Source organism: Oikopleura dioica, chromosome 2 (genome assembly GCF_907165135.1).
Source record: "Oikopleura dioica chromosome 2, OKI2018_I68_1.0, whole genome shotgun sequence".
Classification (NCBI taxonomy): Eukaryota; Metazoa; Chordata; class Appendicularia; order Copelata; family Oikopleuridae; genus Oikopleura; species Oikopleura dioica.
Window position 1 is genome coordinate 5,113,872 of NC_137292.1, and position 15,127 is coordinate 5,128,998.

Below are 15,127 nucleotides of genomic sequence, written 5' to 3' on the forward strand. Positions count from 1 at the left end.
TCTAGAATTTTTTACGAAAGGAGAGAGAGGGAGAGAGCTGGTCGAGGCAGCCAAGGAAAGCCAAAAGGTCGAGAAGCTTGTTTTTTACGCCCCAGGGAGGAAAATTTATGATTTAACATTTTCAAGCTTCCTGATTTTTTCACTCAATTAATCAAATTTTGAAGAAAATCCGCAAGAAGAGAAAAATCGGCAGAAACAGTAATTGAGGCCCTTGAGCCGATGAATATTTTCCTGGAGATTCTGGACTTGGATTTTCAATAAGTGGCGTTCCAACGATTTCCGTTCCTTTGATTTGAGCTTCGTCGACAATCTAAAAAGTACTTTTTTCTGTGATTTTCAGAAAATCTTACCAATTTGACGCCATCCATTTCGATAACGACTGGGTTCTCCGGGGCTTCGATGGAAATTGTTTGCGAGATTGAGCTTCTTGGCTTGATTTCTAAAGCTTTTTGATTCGGTCCTCCTCCAGCAGAATTTTGTTGGGAAGAGGATGATGCCGTGTTTTCGTCTTTGATTATTTTCGCGTTTCCGATCGGTGGGGTTGCATCGCAATTTGTGAGTTCATCCGCGCAGCTTTTGCAGAAAACGACTAAAAAAGTTAGATCTTATTCTTTCGAGTTTTTACCTGTGCAAACAATTTGCATTTCATCCGATTGTTCTGTCGACGAAACAGCAGCAACTGTAACTTTTTTTGAAAGACCGTCTATTCCAAATTGAAGGACGTCCCAATTGTCGTTTGTACATCCATCTTTAACAAAATATGCCCCGTTGACGCTGCAGGAATCGACCCGGAATTGCCTAGAAAATCAGAAAATTGATACATTTTTGGTTTTCCTGGTACCCGAGATTTTGAATGATATCGTCGAAAACCAGTGTTATCGGTATTCCAGGAGCAAGTGGGACAGTTGGGTCGTAATCTTGACCATTTGGGAGTTCCATTTTCGGTTGATCAGCTAACAAAATGTTGAAAAATAAAGAAGCGAAAGATTCTTACGCTTAACTGCGTCAATATTCGATTCCGGCAGATCTGTATTCACGCTTTGTATTTTGATCGCATCGACATCAACCGTTCCATATCGCTCAGTAACGCATTGGAAGGTGTACCCGAAGATGGTCCGTTCAGCTCCAAGTTGAACAGCTTCTTCTGGCGCTTGTTTTTCAAAAGTCACAGAGTATCGGATTTTATCTTCTTTATCGAGAGATGGGTCACTTTTAAAGTATTCGATTTCCAAGCATTCTGTATCAGAAAAAGCAAGGTCGAAAATATAATATTCACTTGATTCTCCTCCTTCAAGCGGCATAGAAGATGGATTTGGATCGAAATTACAGTAATAACTTGAGAGAGGATTAAAGAAACTATTAAATTTTCGTCTCATCTTAATAATAATTCATTAACAATATATTTCTTAGCCCTCCATTGTAGTTTTATTGTTGACGAGTTCTGATATATCTTTCAATACTGGGAACTCTAATTGAACGCATTCGAGATGAAAGGCAATGAAAATGTTCGGATATGATGCGGCGCAACCAAAATAGATAGAATAACTGTCACGCCAGTTACTGCTATAACCGCTGTTTGCAATACTCAAAAGATCACATCGTCTTTTTACATCTTCAGTGTCCATCTTTTTTCTCTCAAATTTTCCTTTCTCTTTTCAAGAAGATTTCTTTTTCATAATCTTAGCGATAAAACACTGGGCGCCTCTTCTGATAATAATGACCATATTTTATGATCAGTACTCGGCAGCTTACGTTTTCGTTCAATAAAAATTCTAAGCAAGATGCGCCGGATGAGATTTTTTGTCCGAACCAGGCTGATAGGTTCAAAGCACATTTATCGCCGCCCTGATAAAGTGGCATATCGCTGCTTATCAGCTTCCATAAGCTCCTCTTCTCAGTAAAACTCAGCACTTTTTTCTTGACTCGAAATCTTAGAGAAAGTCTCCTGGAAATTCAGTTTTTTGGGAGTTTTCGCTAAAATAGACAAAAATGGACCGAAAATTCGATTCTTCGAGACAAATTTTTTTCTGTGATCTGATTGGCTTGACGGCCAAACGCGGACATTTGATTGGTCGAAAATTTTGCCAATTTTTAAATAAAAATTTTCCGTTTTTTGATCTCATTTTTGATATTTCTACTCAAAACGTCCCTTTCCCGCGGAGAAACCGTATTTATTCTAGTTGTAATCTCTAAGTTAGAAATTAATGATTGGATTAGAGTCGATTGAGGCTAAAAACAACTTGGTTTGGTTAACACCGATTACGAGAAAAGAGAGAAAAGTTTAATTGAAAAAGCGCGTCAAGTTTTGTTACCAAACCCTTCAGAGAAAACCCCCATTTTGAAAACAAGATTTGCGCTGAAATCCTCCCGAGATCCTTAATCGACAATGAAAGAACCTCATAATAAAGTTTGTGTGTTGTTGAAACACGGGCGCGAGCATGATTTCTCTTGTCAAACCAAACAAGGAATTAATGGATGAGTATTTACAGATTTAGAAAAAAGGGATAAGAACTTTTGCCTTTTTGTTTTACAAATACTTGCTTATTCAATTTTCCATCAATATTATGTTAAAAATAGCCCTATTTCAATACTAGCTTCAATAGATGCAGCTCGGCAACCTGTATAGAAAGCCTGAGTCAGGGTCTGAAAGAGCTGAAATAAAAAGCCGCACAGCGGCTTTTTCAAAACGAAGCCGCGAAGCGGCTCTATCAATATAATATTGATATAATGAAAATTTTTGGTTGATTAAAATCATAAGATTAGCGAAGCCGCTTTGCGGCTTCGTTTTTGAAAAAGCCGCTGCGCGGCTTTTCATTTCAGCTCTTTCAGACCCTGACTCAGGCTTTCTACACAGGTTAAGGGCTTCCCGACGAAAAATCCCCTCTTTTTTTAATCTTTTTAAAAAGTGTGAGAAATCAGACTTCACCTCAATAAATTAATTTTTCTTGTAAAAGTCTGGTAGGTGCGTTTTGGCTTAGCCAGTTCAAGACGATTACGCTGCACCTGACTTTTGGCGAGTGTTCTTTTTTTGGCGCTCACGTGGCTGCGAAAGAAAGATACACTCCGGAAGAACATTTTTATTAAAAATTTTAGCCAAGAAAGTTGCGGAAATTTCTGAAATGGGAACACCAGGGTTGTTTTTTGAGCCGAAAACAGCCTGAGCTGGAAAGGACGATGTATCTTCCACAGTAGCAGCGGTTCATTACTGGTATCTGGCGGCGAGACGGTCTGAAGTGCTTTTTTAAAAATATTTTATTTAATAAACTTGTTTAATTTTCTTTCTAAAAACATCGTGTTTTAAACAGTTTTGTCAACACCAAAAACGCGTGTTTCAAAAAAAAAACCGATCATTAGTAACATTCTCTAGTACAGGAATACGGCACGACTCATCAACATGCGCACTAATGAATATGCAAAGCCGAAGGTACCTCCTTCGTTTGGATTAGCGCTTCCGGATTTCGCTCACGTGCACGACATGGCCTCTACGAAAATAAACTATAGCGAGATGATAGTATGATCGATTCACGGAAGCGTCTTTATGTCCAAAATTAAAAATGAAAAAAATTGATGGTCTTTTTGATAAACTGTCAGCAAATTTCCTGAATGTGGAACTGACTTTGTCGATTGACTGAACTCAGGAACCTGTGTAGAAATCTGAGTCAGGGTTTCAAATATATTGTGATGGAAATTTTGGCAAAGCCGCAAAGCGGCTTTATTTTTGAAAAAGCCGCTAGGCGGCTTTTCATTTTAGCTCTTCCCAACCCTGACTCAGGTTTCTAACACAGGTTTCAGGCCTTGTCACAAACACGTGATATCCGGACAAAAAATATTTCTGGGAAATAACAGTCTCGCATTTATTCTTCGAAAGCCACTTTTTCTTATTTTCCTGCACTCGAAAAGCCCTTTGCTTACAAATATTTCTACCTGTATCGTGTTTGCCATGCTCTCCCGTCCCTCCGATTTGGAATCAGTCTCGCTTCAGAAACGTGTCCAAGCATCAAAAAAGTTAAAAAGTGATTTAAAAAATTCATTTTTTTTGCTTCTTTTTTGAGAAAATTATACTAAAAGTGATAATAACGCTGCTAAAGGCGGATAAAGAAAACCGGGCAGCTGAATCATTTTTTAGAAAATTGGAGATTTGAAGATCCTGTTTTCTCAGAGGATTTTCGAAAGTTCTGTAATGTTTTTTCGCTAGCTGACCTAGTTGAGGTAACAAAAATTGAAGAAATGAAAAATGCGACATTCGGAGCATTTGGGACGTTTGGGGACATTCGGGACATTCAGAGACATTCAGAGACATTTCGGGACATTTGAGGACATTCGGAAACATAACAAGCTTCAATTTTGGAAACTTCTTTGGGGAAAGTGGGAAAGTTCAAATTTCTTGCACTTAGCAATTTAAATTTCTGAGACCGGGGACTTGAAATTTGTACATGCGTATTTTTTGAGAAAGGAGAGCGAATCGTGCAAGTTTGACTTCGAATCAGCGCGGAATGTGCGAGTCGGACGGTAGCTGTTAACCGCGGCTGGTATGCAACACCACCACCACTGCACATTATTGCGCACGCGGAAATATGGTCAATTGGGGGATTAAGCGTTTCGGGCTTTCACTCGCTCGAACTTTTGCTTCGAAGGAATTCGCATTTACTTTATTTACTAATACCAAGCCAAATAACCGAGCCAAATACACCAGTTCAAGAACAGTACAGCTAGACTGCAGATCGAAATAAATATGTTCAGTACAGTTATCGCTTTGAAACTGGAATATTTCTTGGTCATTTTGAGAATATACAGGCTGTTTGAAATGGACGAGAAGATGGTGACTATTTGAAGAACGTAGTTGACGGTAATCATGAATGGAACGCACCAAAGAATTGGGCCGACAAAAGCTAAAATATGATAAGCTGACCCTCATTTTCCAAGGTGAACTCACCAAGTATGATCGTCGAAAAAGTAGTGTCCCTGACTATTATATAATTTTTGTCCATTTTTTGACTATTTATGACTTCGAATTGAATGTGCTGGAAATATAAAACCAATATTATGAAGCCAAAAATAAGTTTGCTTATAAGAGACATCAAAATACCAAAAACATGTAAGTAATTATTGATGATTTTTCAAATCGATTTTCAATGCCCTCCTGAAGTCGAAAATAATTGCCAGTCCAGGCGAACAAAAACCAGGGAAGGAATCTTTCGAAAAAAAATTCGTCATTTCTCTCAATTTGCTCTGTGCTAGAGAATCTGTAAATGATCTTATAGCTCAAGCAAAAGAGGGATAATTGATGTTTAATACCAATGGTGTTTAAAGAGCGAAGAAATTCTGACATCGTTTTATTTAATTGCAATTTAAACAAAGGCTACTGAAGGGTCGATTTGTCAGTTTTTTATTTAATTCAAAGCCAGTAAAGCCAAGCGCACCAGTTGAACAGAACAACAAGCAAGCAACCGATGATGATGAAAATATTACAAAACTGCATGCAATGAATCGGTGACCGTTTGATTTTTAGTTGAGAAAGATAGGAAAAGCTCGCAATCGCTGCGTAAATCGTTTGAAGTTGGGCAAGGAAGTTCCATTTCATCCAAAGAATCCAAAACGGAATCCACCAAAGTAACGCCGCGGAAAACGCTAGACTTGTAATGAATTTCAATGCGCTCTATTTCTTCCTGAAAAATATTGTTCCAATGCTCCAGTATCTCATCATTCCGTACAAGCGATCATCTTCCTCAGCATAGTCAATTCGCCGCAAGCAGCAGAGCATAATCGACATAAGGATGGAAAAGAAAAGCTTGCTTTTCAAGGCGTTTTCAAAATTTTGAAAGATAAATAAAAAATAACACTGTTTATAAAAGCCTAACAGTAGTCAACAATAAAGGCAATTCCAGGCAAGCAAAGAGCATATCGAACTTCTTTTTCAACAAAAAAGTCATCAAGCATCTCTATCATTTTGAGTTTTCCAAAAGGTCCATGCATTTTGCAGGGCATTCAATTACAGTAATTGACTGACAAATACCAATCTAATAAATCCGTCTGTTTTAGGATTTTTAGGAGCTCTAGGAACGCTGAAAATGCTAACTTGACTACTGTTTTATTTTACCTCAAATAGCGGTTTGATAGTCAAATCTTTATTGTAGTGTTTCAACTGTAAGAAAGAGGAATAACCGTTTTGGTTATCCCGGCAGCCACTCGTGGGAACTAAGCGAGCCACTCAAAAAGGTAATTGGCGTTATGCTTTCAGCGGAAATCTAGTTTGAGAAGCAACATTTCTTTCTTTCTTAGTAATCTGTATTTCTATCCAGTCGTTTAGGCTATGTAACAATACTGCGCAATTAAAACAAGAGTGGTATCAAAGAAGAAAATGGGAGTTCAATGTGGATTATTAGAAAGAAGCAATTTGATCAATTAAAAATTGTCCCCAGCAATTATTTCTGCGATAATCGGGATTGAAACACAAAACATCCGAATTATTGTTTTGTCAAAGCAGTTTTCAATAATTTTGTTTTGTACTATTCATCGATAATCGCATCAAAACACTCGAAGCCCATTTCAAGGGCAAATTCATCGTCGACTTGAGTATCACGTGACAGGGAGCAGTCATGATCACTGTATGTCGTCGTACTAAAAAATGGTTGATAAAAAAATCAGAAAAATTTTAGGGTACTGAATTGTGCCACCCTGCGCCGCTCTACGCCGCCCTGGGCCGCCCGGTCCGAAACCATCCGGCTTTCATCCGACCCGGCGCAAAGCGGCGCAGGCCGGCAGAATTCAGTTTCTCCCGAAAAATTAATCATAACTTTCCTCATGATACTTTCGCTCTCGAAATCTTCAATTTTGTAAATATCGTCGTAATAATAATACGCTATGAAATCATGTTACTAACCAACTTTTCTCGATTAACCTGATTGTTCATTGACATCATCAAGATCCCTATAAGCCGCGCTGTCATTTGAGTGGTTCGACAACAAATCCATTTCGAGTTCTTGTGCAGCTTTATTTTCATGTCGTTTTAACAACAATTCAAACACGTAATTAGTAAAGGGGCGTTGTCGAAAATGTAGTTGAAAACAAAGCTATCTCGTTGTTGACTTCTTGGAACATGTAGATTCGGTTCTCGTCGTCGCTGTTATCATCATCATCCTCTTCGCCACCGTCGTCCGAGGATGATTCTTCCAAGTCTGTGAAATCATTCATGAGAGCGGCTTTAGAATCCTCGGAAATACTCGGTAAGGTGGCATTTTCAACGTCAGATCCGCACATGTCAGCCATGATACTTGAAAGGGCATTGCTCCGAAACGCTAGAATTTTTTTCAACTCTTTCAAAATACCGAATACCCTCACATTCGTCATCGCAATCTACCGAACATTCATTCAGCCGCTGACTTCTGAGTGTTCTCCTCCATGTCTCCCGGTGAAAAAGAAACATTTTAAACGATCTCAGTTCGGCGAAAAGTCTCTCGAAATAATTTTCGACACAACAACACATCTTCACATTTGCAAGAATAGGAATCATACCGATGATTATGCTATTTGAATATATTGAGATGGATATGCATTTTAATTAATTACCAAAATTAACCGCGAATGAGGTTTATTATAAAAACATTGTTTTTTTTTCTCGCCCAAGATTTTCGTTTCCCCTAACGCTAACCCTAACAAAAAATTTCGACATTCGAAAATTTCGAAATTGTCAACCAATCAGAAGCCTGGATTCTGCAAACTGGCCAATCAGCAGCCGAGTTTACAAAATTTGTCGAAATTATTTTGTCGGTTCCATTCCCAAATTTTTGGCTCGAAAGATAACCCCTCTTTATCAAACACATGGTCAAATTGACATGGAACTTTCGATCTCAATCGAAATTACAATCGGCAGATTTGACGTTATGAAAAGGCGTGACCGCATTTCAGTGCATTTATATGATAAATATTGACAGGCTCAGCGCGCGTTTTGATATATTCTGTCACTCATTGGAATTCATTACCAATCAAAATCACGACTCAGCATTTTTTCCAAATTTCGAGTTTATTTACAGAATGAAAAAAATTCTATCAGCGACATGTTTTTTGGCATCGACAGGTTCGGCTCCGAGTCACTTAGCTTATGTAGTCCTTTTTTGAAGAGTTCTAGCGACTGACTTTTATTGTCGATATACTTTTATATGTCCGGAATGATGGTCTCTAGAAAATTCTTGAACTCTTTCCTGAATAAGATATCTTGCGCAGCAAAAAGGCTCACTAAGAAGATCATTGCAAAGTCCAAAAATCTTCGTCCCAGGAGTCAAATATTCGTACATCACGTGACACTGAAAACCATCACTTTTCCATCATCTTACAACTTACAACAACTTACATTCAAACAGTACATCTTCTGACAGGATCTTGCATCAACGGAATCGCCGGTCAACAATAAGCAGTTCAGAACTCTGAGCAATTTCATTACCTCTTCATCTTTTTTCCTGAATCACAGGCTTTTTAAATGCGCGCTCAAGGCTGCCCTCCCTGAATAGCGAAATGCGGTTAATAAGAGCCAGACTATCCGCTTATTCCAAGCTTTTTCCCACCTGCGAATTTGGGTCCTCGCTTCAGATTCTTTTTGCCTTAATCAACTTATATTTTAAGCTCTTATCTACATTAGAAACCAAGGAAATTGATAGAAGAAGAAAAATCTCAAGAAAAATTTCAATTTTTGGTTTTTACCGATAAATTTTTAATTGTCGATTGAAATTTCAAAGCAATGCCCTTTTGTTCAAATTAATGTTCTCCTATTCATGCTTAAAAATTTGACGTGAACCTTATAAATCCCTTGAAATAATTAATTTATAAGTCGATAATGCATAAAATATTTAATTCAATAACTGTCCATCAGAGTCAATCTAAGCTTAATTTTACGTGAATGTGAAATCTTTAAAAGCTTTTGAACTTGCAGTCAAGCCGGGAAATCGCAGGGACTTAATTGTGCTTTGAACAATGTTCCATGGAGACTCACTGGAAAGAGCAGACTTTAGCCTGATGAGAATATGGCAGACCTACTCCGAATACGGTTCTTTAAAATATGATTATCCCAGTCGAAAATTATACAGAATGTTATGAATAAATCATTAGTAATCATATCTTTTTTACACTGTCTAGGCGTAATCTTGTCTCGAAAAATCTTCTCCTGTCTTTTCTTCCTTTTGAACGCCTTTCACCAGGTTTGGAATTGAAATCAAGGAGGAGACCAATTGGCATAATCGCAGGTATTCTGGATGAGCCCGTTTCCGCAGGATTAAGTCATTAGGCTCCTACTTAGAATCTCTTGGAGCACAGAAGAAGGCGATTTGTAATTTTAATAATTGAATTGGGAGAACTTGTAGACAACTTGCCGAAACTGTTGGCTTAGGCCTTAGTTGTTCCTTCAAAATGATGCTGTGTTTTTATTATTAATCTTTCTTTAATACGAAATATGCTCACTTCAGAATATTAAATTGAAAAGTTGCCCTTGATCTTGAGTAAAATTCTAGCATTTAGAATATTTTATTGATAAAAGAAGCTGGTATGTTCAATGGTAGTATGTCAGAAGAAGAGAAAGAGATGGCAGAGAGTCAAAATTGTTTATGTCGAATTCCAGTAACGGAGTTTAGAAATGAAATTTCTAGTCGCCGTAATAAGATCCGGAAAAGGTGTTGAAAAGATATGGATGACCGAGTAACACGCCGCGCAGCAATTCTACTTGAACGAATTCGCCGACTTTGAGACGCACGAACGCCGAGCACGATGATGATTGATAGCTAGAAACAATTCATAATGAATAGCATTAACAATAATTTCCAGAATTTGCTCGTAACTCACTTTCCCTGCGAAGTAATCGAGCAGAGCGCAACATCTTCCGGCTGTTTTGTCAAGACAACAAACACTTGTTTCCTCTTTTCATTCTGTAGCGCCGTGACTGTAAAATGATAGATCCCCTCAACTGGAGCAACGAAAGCGCCAGAAATCGGCGAATATCCACCGCGGCCAAAACCAGCTTCTCCTATTTTTTCGATGATTTTTTGAAGAGATGGAAGAGAGGAAATTACCTGTTGATTGGTTGAGAATTACTCTGTCATAAACGACTGTAGTTGGCTTCGAATTGACACGGGTAAAGTTTTTGTCTGACAATCCTACTGTAAAGGCGATTCGAGCCGGCGTGCTTTGAAGGTTCTTTCAAATTCGAGTCGAAAATTGACAAAATTGAGCGCGAGAAAGAACATTTCTTGGGATGAGCTGATTCAAGCTGCTGGAAGAGACCTCGTTTTCCAGCTGTGTTGCAATTTCTTTAAGCAAATTTGAAAATTGAGGCTCGACTGCAGCTCTGCAGACATTTTCGGGACAAGTTCCGGGAGGACCAGGTGGCCCGGGCATTCCTCGAGGCCCGCGGCGACCTCCTTCTTGGTTTTCATTTTTCCGCTGAAATTTTATTTTTTGAAAGTTGACTTTTCGACTGATTAAAAAAAAAATAGTTGAAAAGAAGAAACTGTATAGAAAAGGCGAGAAAGGCAAATACTTTTCATTAATGAATAAGTAAAGGATTTAATTGAATAAGAAAATTATCAGATGGCTGAATATTTGGCCGGCTGCCTGAATACATACCTGCCGTGGGGGGCGATAGTATCGTGACTTCTTCTTGTTGTCACCGCGAGCTTTGTGGATTGAGCGGCTTGCTGATACTGAATTATTAATTTTCAATGCTAGAATTTTCAATTTTTCCGATCAAAACTCAAGTTTGTTAGTTCAAGTTGGTAGATAATAATTTTTGTATTTTGAAAACGTATTCTTTTATTTTCAATTATCAATTTCTCAAGTTTTGGCAACAAAAAGACACGGGTTAAAAACTCGCCAAAACAATGATTACACCGAGGAGCGCAGGCATAATTATTGACCCAAATCGAGAAAATTTGAGACCGCAAACTTCAAAATTTCAAAATTTTTTCGCATTCAAGCACTAAAAACCAGCATGCGACGAGAAGAATAAAATTACGTTGGTCGAGCAGAATGTGGAATTTGTCAGTTTCGTCGATGGCCATGTGCTTGGCTCGATTTGAGGCGACTTGAAAACGGGTGAAAAGAAAGAAAAAGGCGGAAAAATAAAGAAAATGATAAGTAGCCGCCGATGCGTCAAATAAAATCTGTGTATTTTTTGAAGTCCTGAAGAAAGTTTTGGCACGTGTCGTTTGCCCCTTAATAAGGTCACACTCGACGCAGGCGGCTCCCTTTTTGCCCGGGCCAAGGTCTTGTCTACAAACACAATTAACAGGTGCTCCGGCAGTTTTCCTCCCCCGCCCCCGATTCAATTTTTTACCAAAATTTTCAAATTTTTTTCCAAAATTTTCCAAATTTTCAAATTTTTTTCCATAATTTTCCAAATTTTCAAATTTTTTTTTCATAATTTTCCAATTTTTTTTCAAAAATTTTCAATTTTTTTTTCCAAAATTTTCCAAATTTTCAAATTTCTTTTCATAATTTTCCAATTTTTTTTCCAAAATTTTCCAAATTTTCAAATTTTTTTCCATAATTTTCCAAATTTTCAAATTTTTTTTTCATAATTTTCCAATTTTTTTTCAAAAATTTTCAATTTTTTTTTCCAAAATTTTCCAAATTTTCAAATTTCTTTTCATAATTTTCCAATTTTTTTTCCAAAATTTTCAATTTTATTTTCGAAAATTTTCCCCGTAATTGTTTTCTCAATAATTAAACTGCAATAAACTTCCGACCGCCCACGATGGAGCCATGTGACCTTTCAGACTCTTCTTATCTTAAGATTCTGAAGATACAGTAACGCTTCAGTTAGCTTGACAGTCAGAAGCAGGGTCGCTTACTGGGTATTTGGTAGCTATCAAATGCTAATCCTGGACGACCTTGAATCACTTGGGCCTAAAGGGCCAGTGACAGTAAATGACAGTAATGGCTTACCTTTCTTGTGATGAAACAGCTTATTTGACTCGATTAGCCGGCCGTAGGGAGTGTATTCTTGGCGACATTCGGACAGTTTTTCAAGTAGCGTGAATATTAATAAAACTGAATTCAAATTTTAATAATTATTTCTCGATTTTTATAAAAAAAAGTAAATAAAATAAATATTTACAAAGGTAAATTTTTCAGAAATCTTATTGGCCTATCGCGAAAATCTGATTGGTCAAAAAATTTTTTTTTCTTTCTCGAAAAACTGCCAAAAAAGCTCGAATTTGATCGCTAGCCAAATCTTGTTGGAATGGATTTCCAAAGGGAACTCACCGAATTTCATCTTCTTCTTTAGTGGCTAATCCTCTCTTTCTTTAGAACTTTATCTTCCTCGGTGGAAAATTTCGCCCTTTCGAATTTTTTCTTGGCGCTCGTCGAGGGCGCTCCGCGGTTTTTTGCTCGTGGAGTTGACCTTGATACCCTTAAAATTTTTAAATCCGCCATTAATCTCTCACGGGCGCTTGTTGATTACGCTTTTGAATTGATCGGATGCTAAATATTTAGATGGCGGCGGGAATAAGCTATTTTCAGGGGTACTTAAAAATTTTATTAAATAACTTAAAATTTTCTAAAAATCCGAAAACCTACCTTGATCAAAAAATTTTCCGTAAATTTTTCGAAAAGTAAAGTTTGCTCTTTTTCTGGAGAAAAAACTGTTTGAATGGAGTTATTGAATGATTTGTGCCTCACCCTTCCGGCTCTCTCTCTTTCTCTGAGCGACAGTAGTTTCAGCTGTTTGAGAAGAAAGCCAAATCAAATGTCAGCGTTGCCATTTACCCAAAAAAAACCGTAACGATTATGGCTTCAGAAGCAGCGAAGATTGAATCTTGTGAGCTCGACTTTTCAATTTTCTTCTGAGAAGATAATCAGCGATCATTTTCAGCAGGCAAAAGGCGTTTTTCAATGGCCTGTCTTTGATTGATAGCAGCACTGTTTTCCTCACTCAGTTTCTTTTCATACAGTTTCTTTCTTTTAAAAAGAAATCGGGAGATTCTGTAAAAAACCTGAGTCAGGAAATTAAAAAAAGACAAGAAAACGCGGTTTTTGTGGTCGAATAAGATTATTTTTTCAAAAATAAGGGCTTCCCTCCAAAAAGACGAAAATATTTGATAAGAATTTTTTAAGGGTGTCAATCAAAATACCCCTGTTTTAGTAAGTTTCCTTTTAATTGACAGCCGCCGTATTTCCGCGACACTAAACTCGCGCGGATAAAAAATTAAACGATCATATTTGGTAATGAAATTGATTGTCTTTGGCTTTACGGTTTCTCAAGAGTAGCCCTTGCCGTTCCTCAACAAACACCATAAATCCCCACGCCAAGTTCAAATTGAATTTTATAATCCCTACTCATCATTTTTCAGCTGCCCAATCTTATTTGCCAATTCTTCGAAATTTTGAATATTTCGATTTTTTTTGAAAAAAAAACACTAAATTTTTTTTCGATAAGCAGCAGTCTTTCGTCAAGTTTAACGACTTATCTCTGTGTTTTGCGATGTTTGTCCTTGACACGCGTCTTTTTTAACTGAAATTTTCTTTCAATGACTTACAGTAAATTGATAATCCTTATCACAACAACAAAAAAACCTATCTTCGCTGAAAATCGACTTTTGATAACCTTTTTTTTATAAAATTTTCATTCAATAATTTCAACATTCCAAAAAAGAAAGAAAACCGGATGAAATGACACGAGTCGGATGTCGGTTCTTAGAAGCCCAAATCGCCGGAAGAGCGCGATTGAAGCCGCCGCTCTCGATTTCCGCCGTTTGTTTCGCGTTTTTTAATTTTCGAAACTTTATAGTTTGATCTCATCAAACTTGACATGTCCGAAAAGACGAAAAACATGAACTTGGAGTTTCTTTTCAACAAAAGTTCTTTTCGTTTTTTTTTCTACTTGAAAATTGTTCTTCATCGTTAATTTCCTTCTTCTGCAGCTGGTAACACGTATGTCAGAGTTGATGTCATATGTTCTTATCTTCCCTGCTTTATGCATCATTTTTTTATTGTCGCAACACGCTTATCTACCACCCGTTCCTATAAAACGCTCCCCAAACCATCCGCTTTTCATTGAGTCCCTTGTTCAAATATTGCATCAAGAGAGGAGAGAAAAATATAAAAAAAAAAGTATGAAGCTGTTTCATTATTTGATGCTCGGCGCTGCCATGGTCGAAGCTACCGGTGAGACAACAGCTGCTGGCGAAACTACGGAAGGTGGTAACACTGGCCAGTGGGCTGGAAAATGGGCCCGAGGAAAGAAAAAGAAGGCAAAGGCACTCGCTGCCAACAATCCTACAACTACAACAACCAGCACCACATCTACGACTACCACGACTTCGACCACTACCACCACAACATCAACAACAACCACTTCCACGACGACAACAACCACAACAACCACTCCAACAACAACCACAACCACTCCAACTACCACTTCAACCACTACCACCTCAACCGAAGCTCCCACCGATCCCCCAACCGAGGCGCCAACTGCACCACCAACAGAAGCTCCCACCACTGGCGTCCCAGTCGACATCGCCTGCACTCTCAAGAAGGGAAAAGCCCTCGGCTGCGCTAACGTAAGAACTCCCATCTTTCTCCCAAATACCGATCGTTTCTTTTAGTTCAACTTGGCTACTGGTGATGCCCTTGCACAGCAGCTCATGGCTCTCGGCGAAAAAGGACGAGCTGGAGTTACCTCCGCCGATTTGAGCTACAACCCACGATTGGACGTGGCGACTATCCAGCAGATCCTTGCCTACCTTCCAAACCTCAAGGCTGTCAACCTTGCTGGACTCGGCATGAGCCAGGTATGACGCCAACCTCACTTCCTTTAAAAAACCGTTTCAGATGCACCCCGATCTTTTCAAAAACAACCCAAGCTTGAAGAACATCAACGTCTCCAACAACAACATCGTCTGCGCCCGAGGCGTCTTCTCCCACCTCAAGCCCAAGAAGATCAACTACGGCGGAAACCCTGCCCTCCAGAAGATCACCGGCCGATCCAAGGCCAAGAAGGGCAAGGCTCTCCAGGATATTGAGACCTTTAACTCTATCCCAAAGGATCACTGTATTTATGTCTGAACAACTGCAACGAGAAAATAAATGCAATTTTTCATATAAAATGAAAACAAGGAAGACTTCTTTCTTTCTTGTCTTT

At 38.3% G+C, this 15,127-nt stretch overlaps 3 protein-coding genes across 4 annotated transcripts; 1 reads left to right on the forward strand and 2 right to left on the reverse strand.

Annotated features, from left to right (window-relative positions):
* Positions 1 to 151: 151 nt before the first annotated feature.
* Positions 152 to 7,266, reverse strand: LOC145697846 (uncharacterized). Its single transcript, XM_081775055.1, has 7 exons — positions 7,067 to 7,266; positions 6,508 to 6,618; positions 995 to 1,335; positions 842 to 953; positions 626 to 798; positions 351 to 589; positions 152 to 310 (listed from the first exon to the last, which is right to left on the reverse strand). The coding sequence occupies exons 1-7, from the start codon at positions 7,264 to 7,266 to the stop codon at positions 152 to 154; spliced, it is 1,335 nt and encodes a 444-aa protein (XP_081631181.1).
* A 2,265-nt stretch (positions 7,267 to 9,531) lies between these two features.
* On the reverse strand, positions 9,532 to 12,676 carry LOC145698744 (uncharacterized). 2 transcript variants are annotated; one of them, XM_081775961.1, is made up of 8 exons: positions 12,562 to 12,676; positions 12,247 to 12,394; positions 11,926 to 12,030; positions 10,994 to 11,062; positions 10,606 to 10,682; positions 10,053 to 10,422; positions 9,826 to 10,006; positions 9,532 to 9,764 (listed from the first exon to the last, which is right to left on the reverse strand). In XM_081775961.1, the coding sequence occupies exons 2-6, from the start codon at positions 12,254 to 12,256 to the stop codon at positions 10,180 to 10,182; spliced, it is 504 nt and encodes a 167-aa protein (XP_081632087.1). In that variant the 5' UTR covers positions 12,257 to 12,394; positions 12,562 to 12,676; the 3' UTR covers positions 9,532 to 9,764; positions 9,826 to 10,006; positions 10,053 to 10,179. The 2 variants fall into 2 exon arrangements, with proteins under 2 accessions (XP_081632087.1, XP_081632088.1); XM_081775962.1 differs by lacking the exon at positions 10,994 to 11,062.
* Positions 12,677 to 14,049: 1,373 nt separating this feature from the next.
* On the forward strand, positions 14,050 to 15,086 carry LOC145696642 (uncharacterized). Its single transcript, XM_081773713.1, has 3 exons — positions 14,050 to 14,546; positions 14,592 to 14,777; positions 14,818 to 15,086. Exons 1-3 carry the CDS (start codon positions 14,097 to 14,099, stop codon positions 15,049 to 15,051), a joined length of 870 nt encoding a protein of 289 aa, XP_081629839.1. The 5' UTR covers positions 14,050 to 14,096; the 3' UTR covers positions 15,052 to 15,086.
* The last annotated feature ends 41 nt before the right edge of the window (positions 15,087 to 15,127 follow it).

Excerpts from the sequence above, each read along its gene's own strand:
- LOC145697846 (XM_081775055.1), bottom strand. The coding sequence starts at position 7,266 with ATGGCTGACATGTGCGGATCTGACGTTGAAAATGCCACCTTACCGAGT. Across the intron at positions 6,619-7,066 it reads GTCAACAACGAGATAGCTTT|TACGACGACATACAGTGATC; the intron begins GTTTTCAACTAC and ends ACCATTTTTTAG. Across the intron at positions 1,336-6,507 it reads GATGCGATTATCGATGAATA|TTATTACTGTAATTTCGATC; the intron begins GTACAAAACAAA and ends TCCTCTCTCAAG.
- LOC145698744 (XM_081775961.1), bottom strand. Across the intron at positions 11,063-11,925 it reads GCTGTTTCATCACAAGAAAG|TCGCCTCAAATCGAGCCAAG; the intron begins GTAAGCCATTAC and ends CCCGTTTTCAAG. Across the intron at positions 10,423-10,605 it reads ACTATCGCCCCCCACGGCAG|CGGAAAAATGAAAACCAAGA; the intron begins GTATGTATTCAG and ends ATAAAATTTCAG.
- LOC145696642 (XM_081773713.1), top strand. The coding sequence starts at position 14,097 with ATGAAGCTGTTTCATTATTTGATGCTCGGCGCTGCCATGGTCGAAGCT. Across the intron at positions 14,547-14,591 it reads AAGCCCTCGGCTGCGCTAAC|TTCAACTTGGCTACTGGTGA; the intron begins GTAAGAACTCCC and ends CGTTTCTTTTAG. Across the intron at positions 14,778-14,817 it reads CTGGACTCGGCATGAGCCAG|ATGCACCCCGATCTTTTCAA; the intron begins GTATGACGCCAA and ends AAACCGTTTCAG.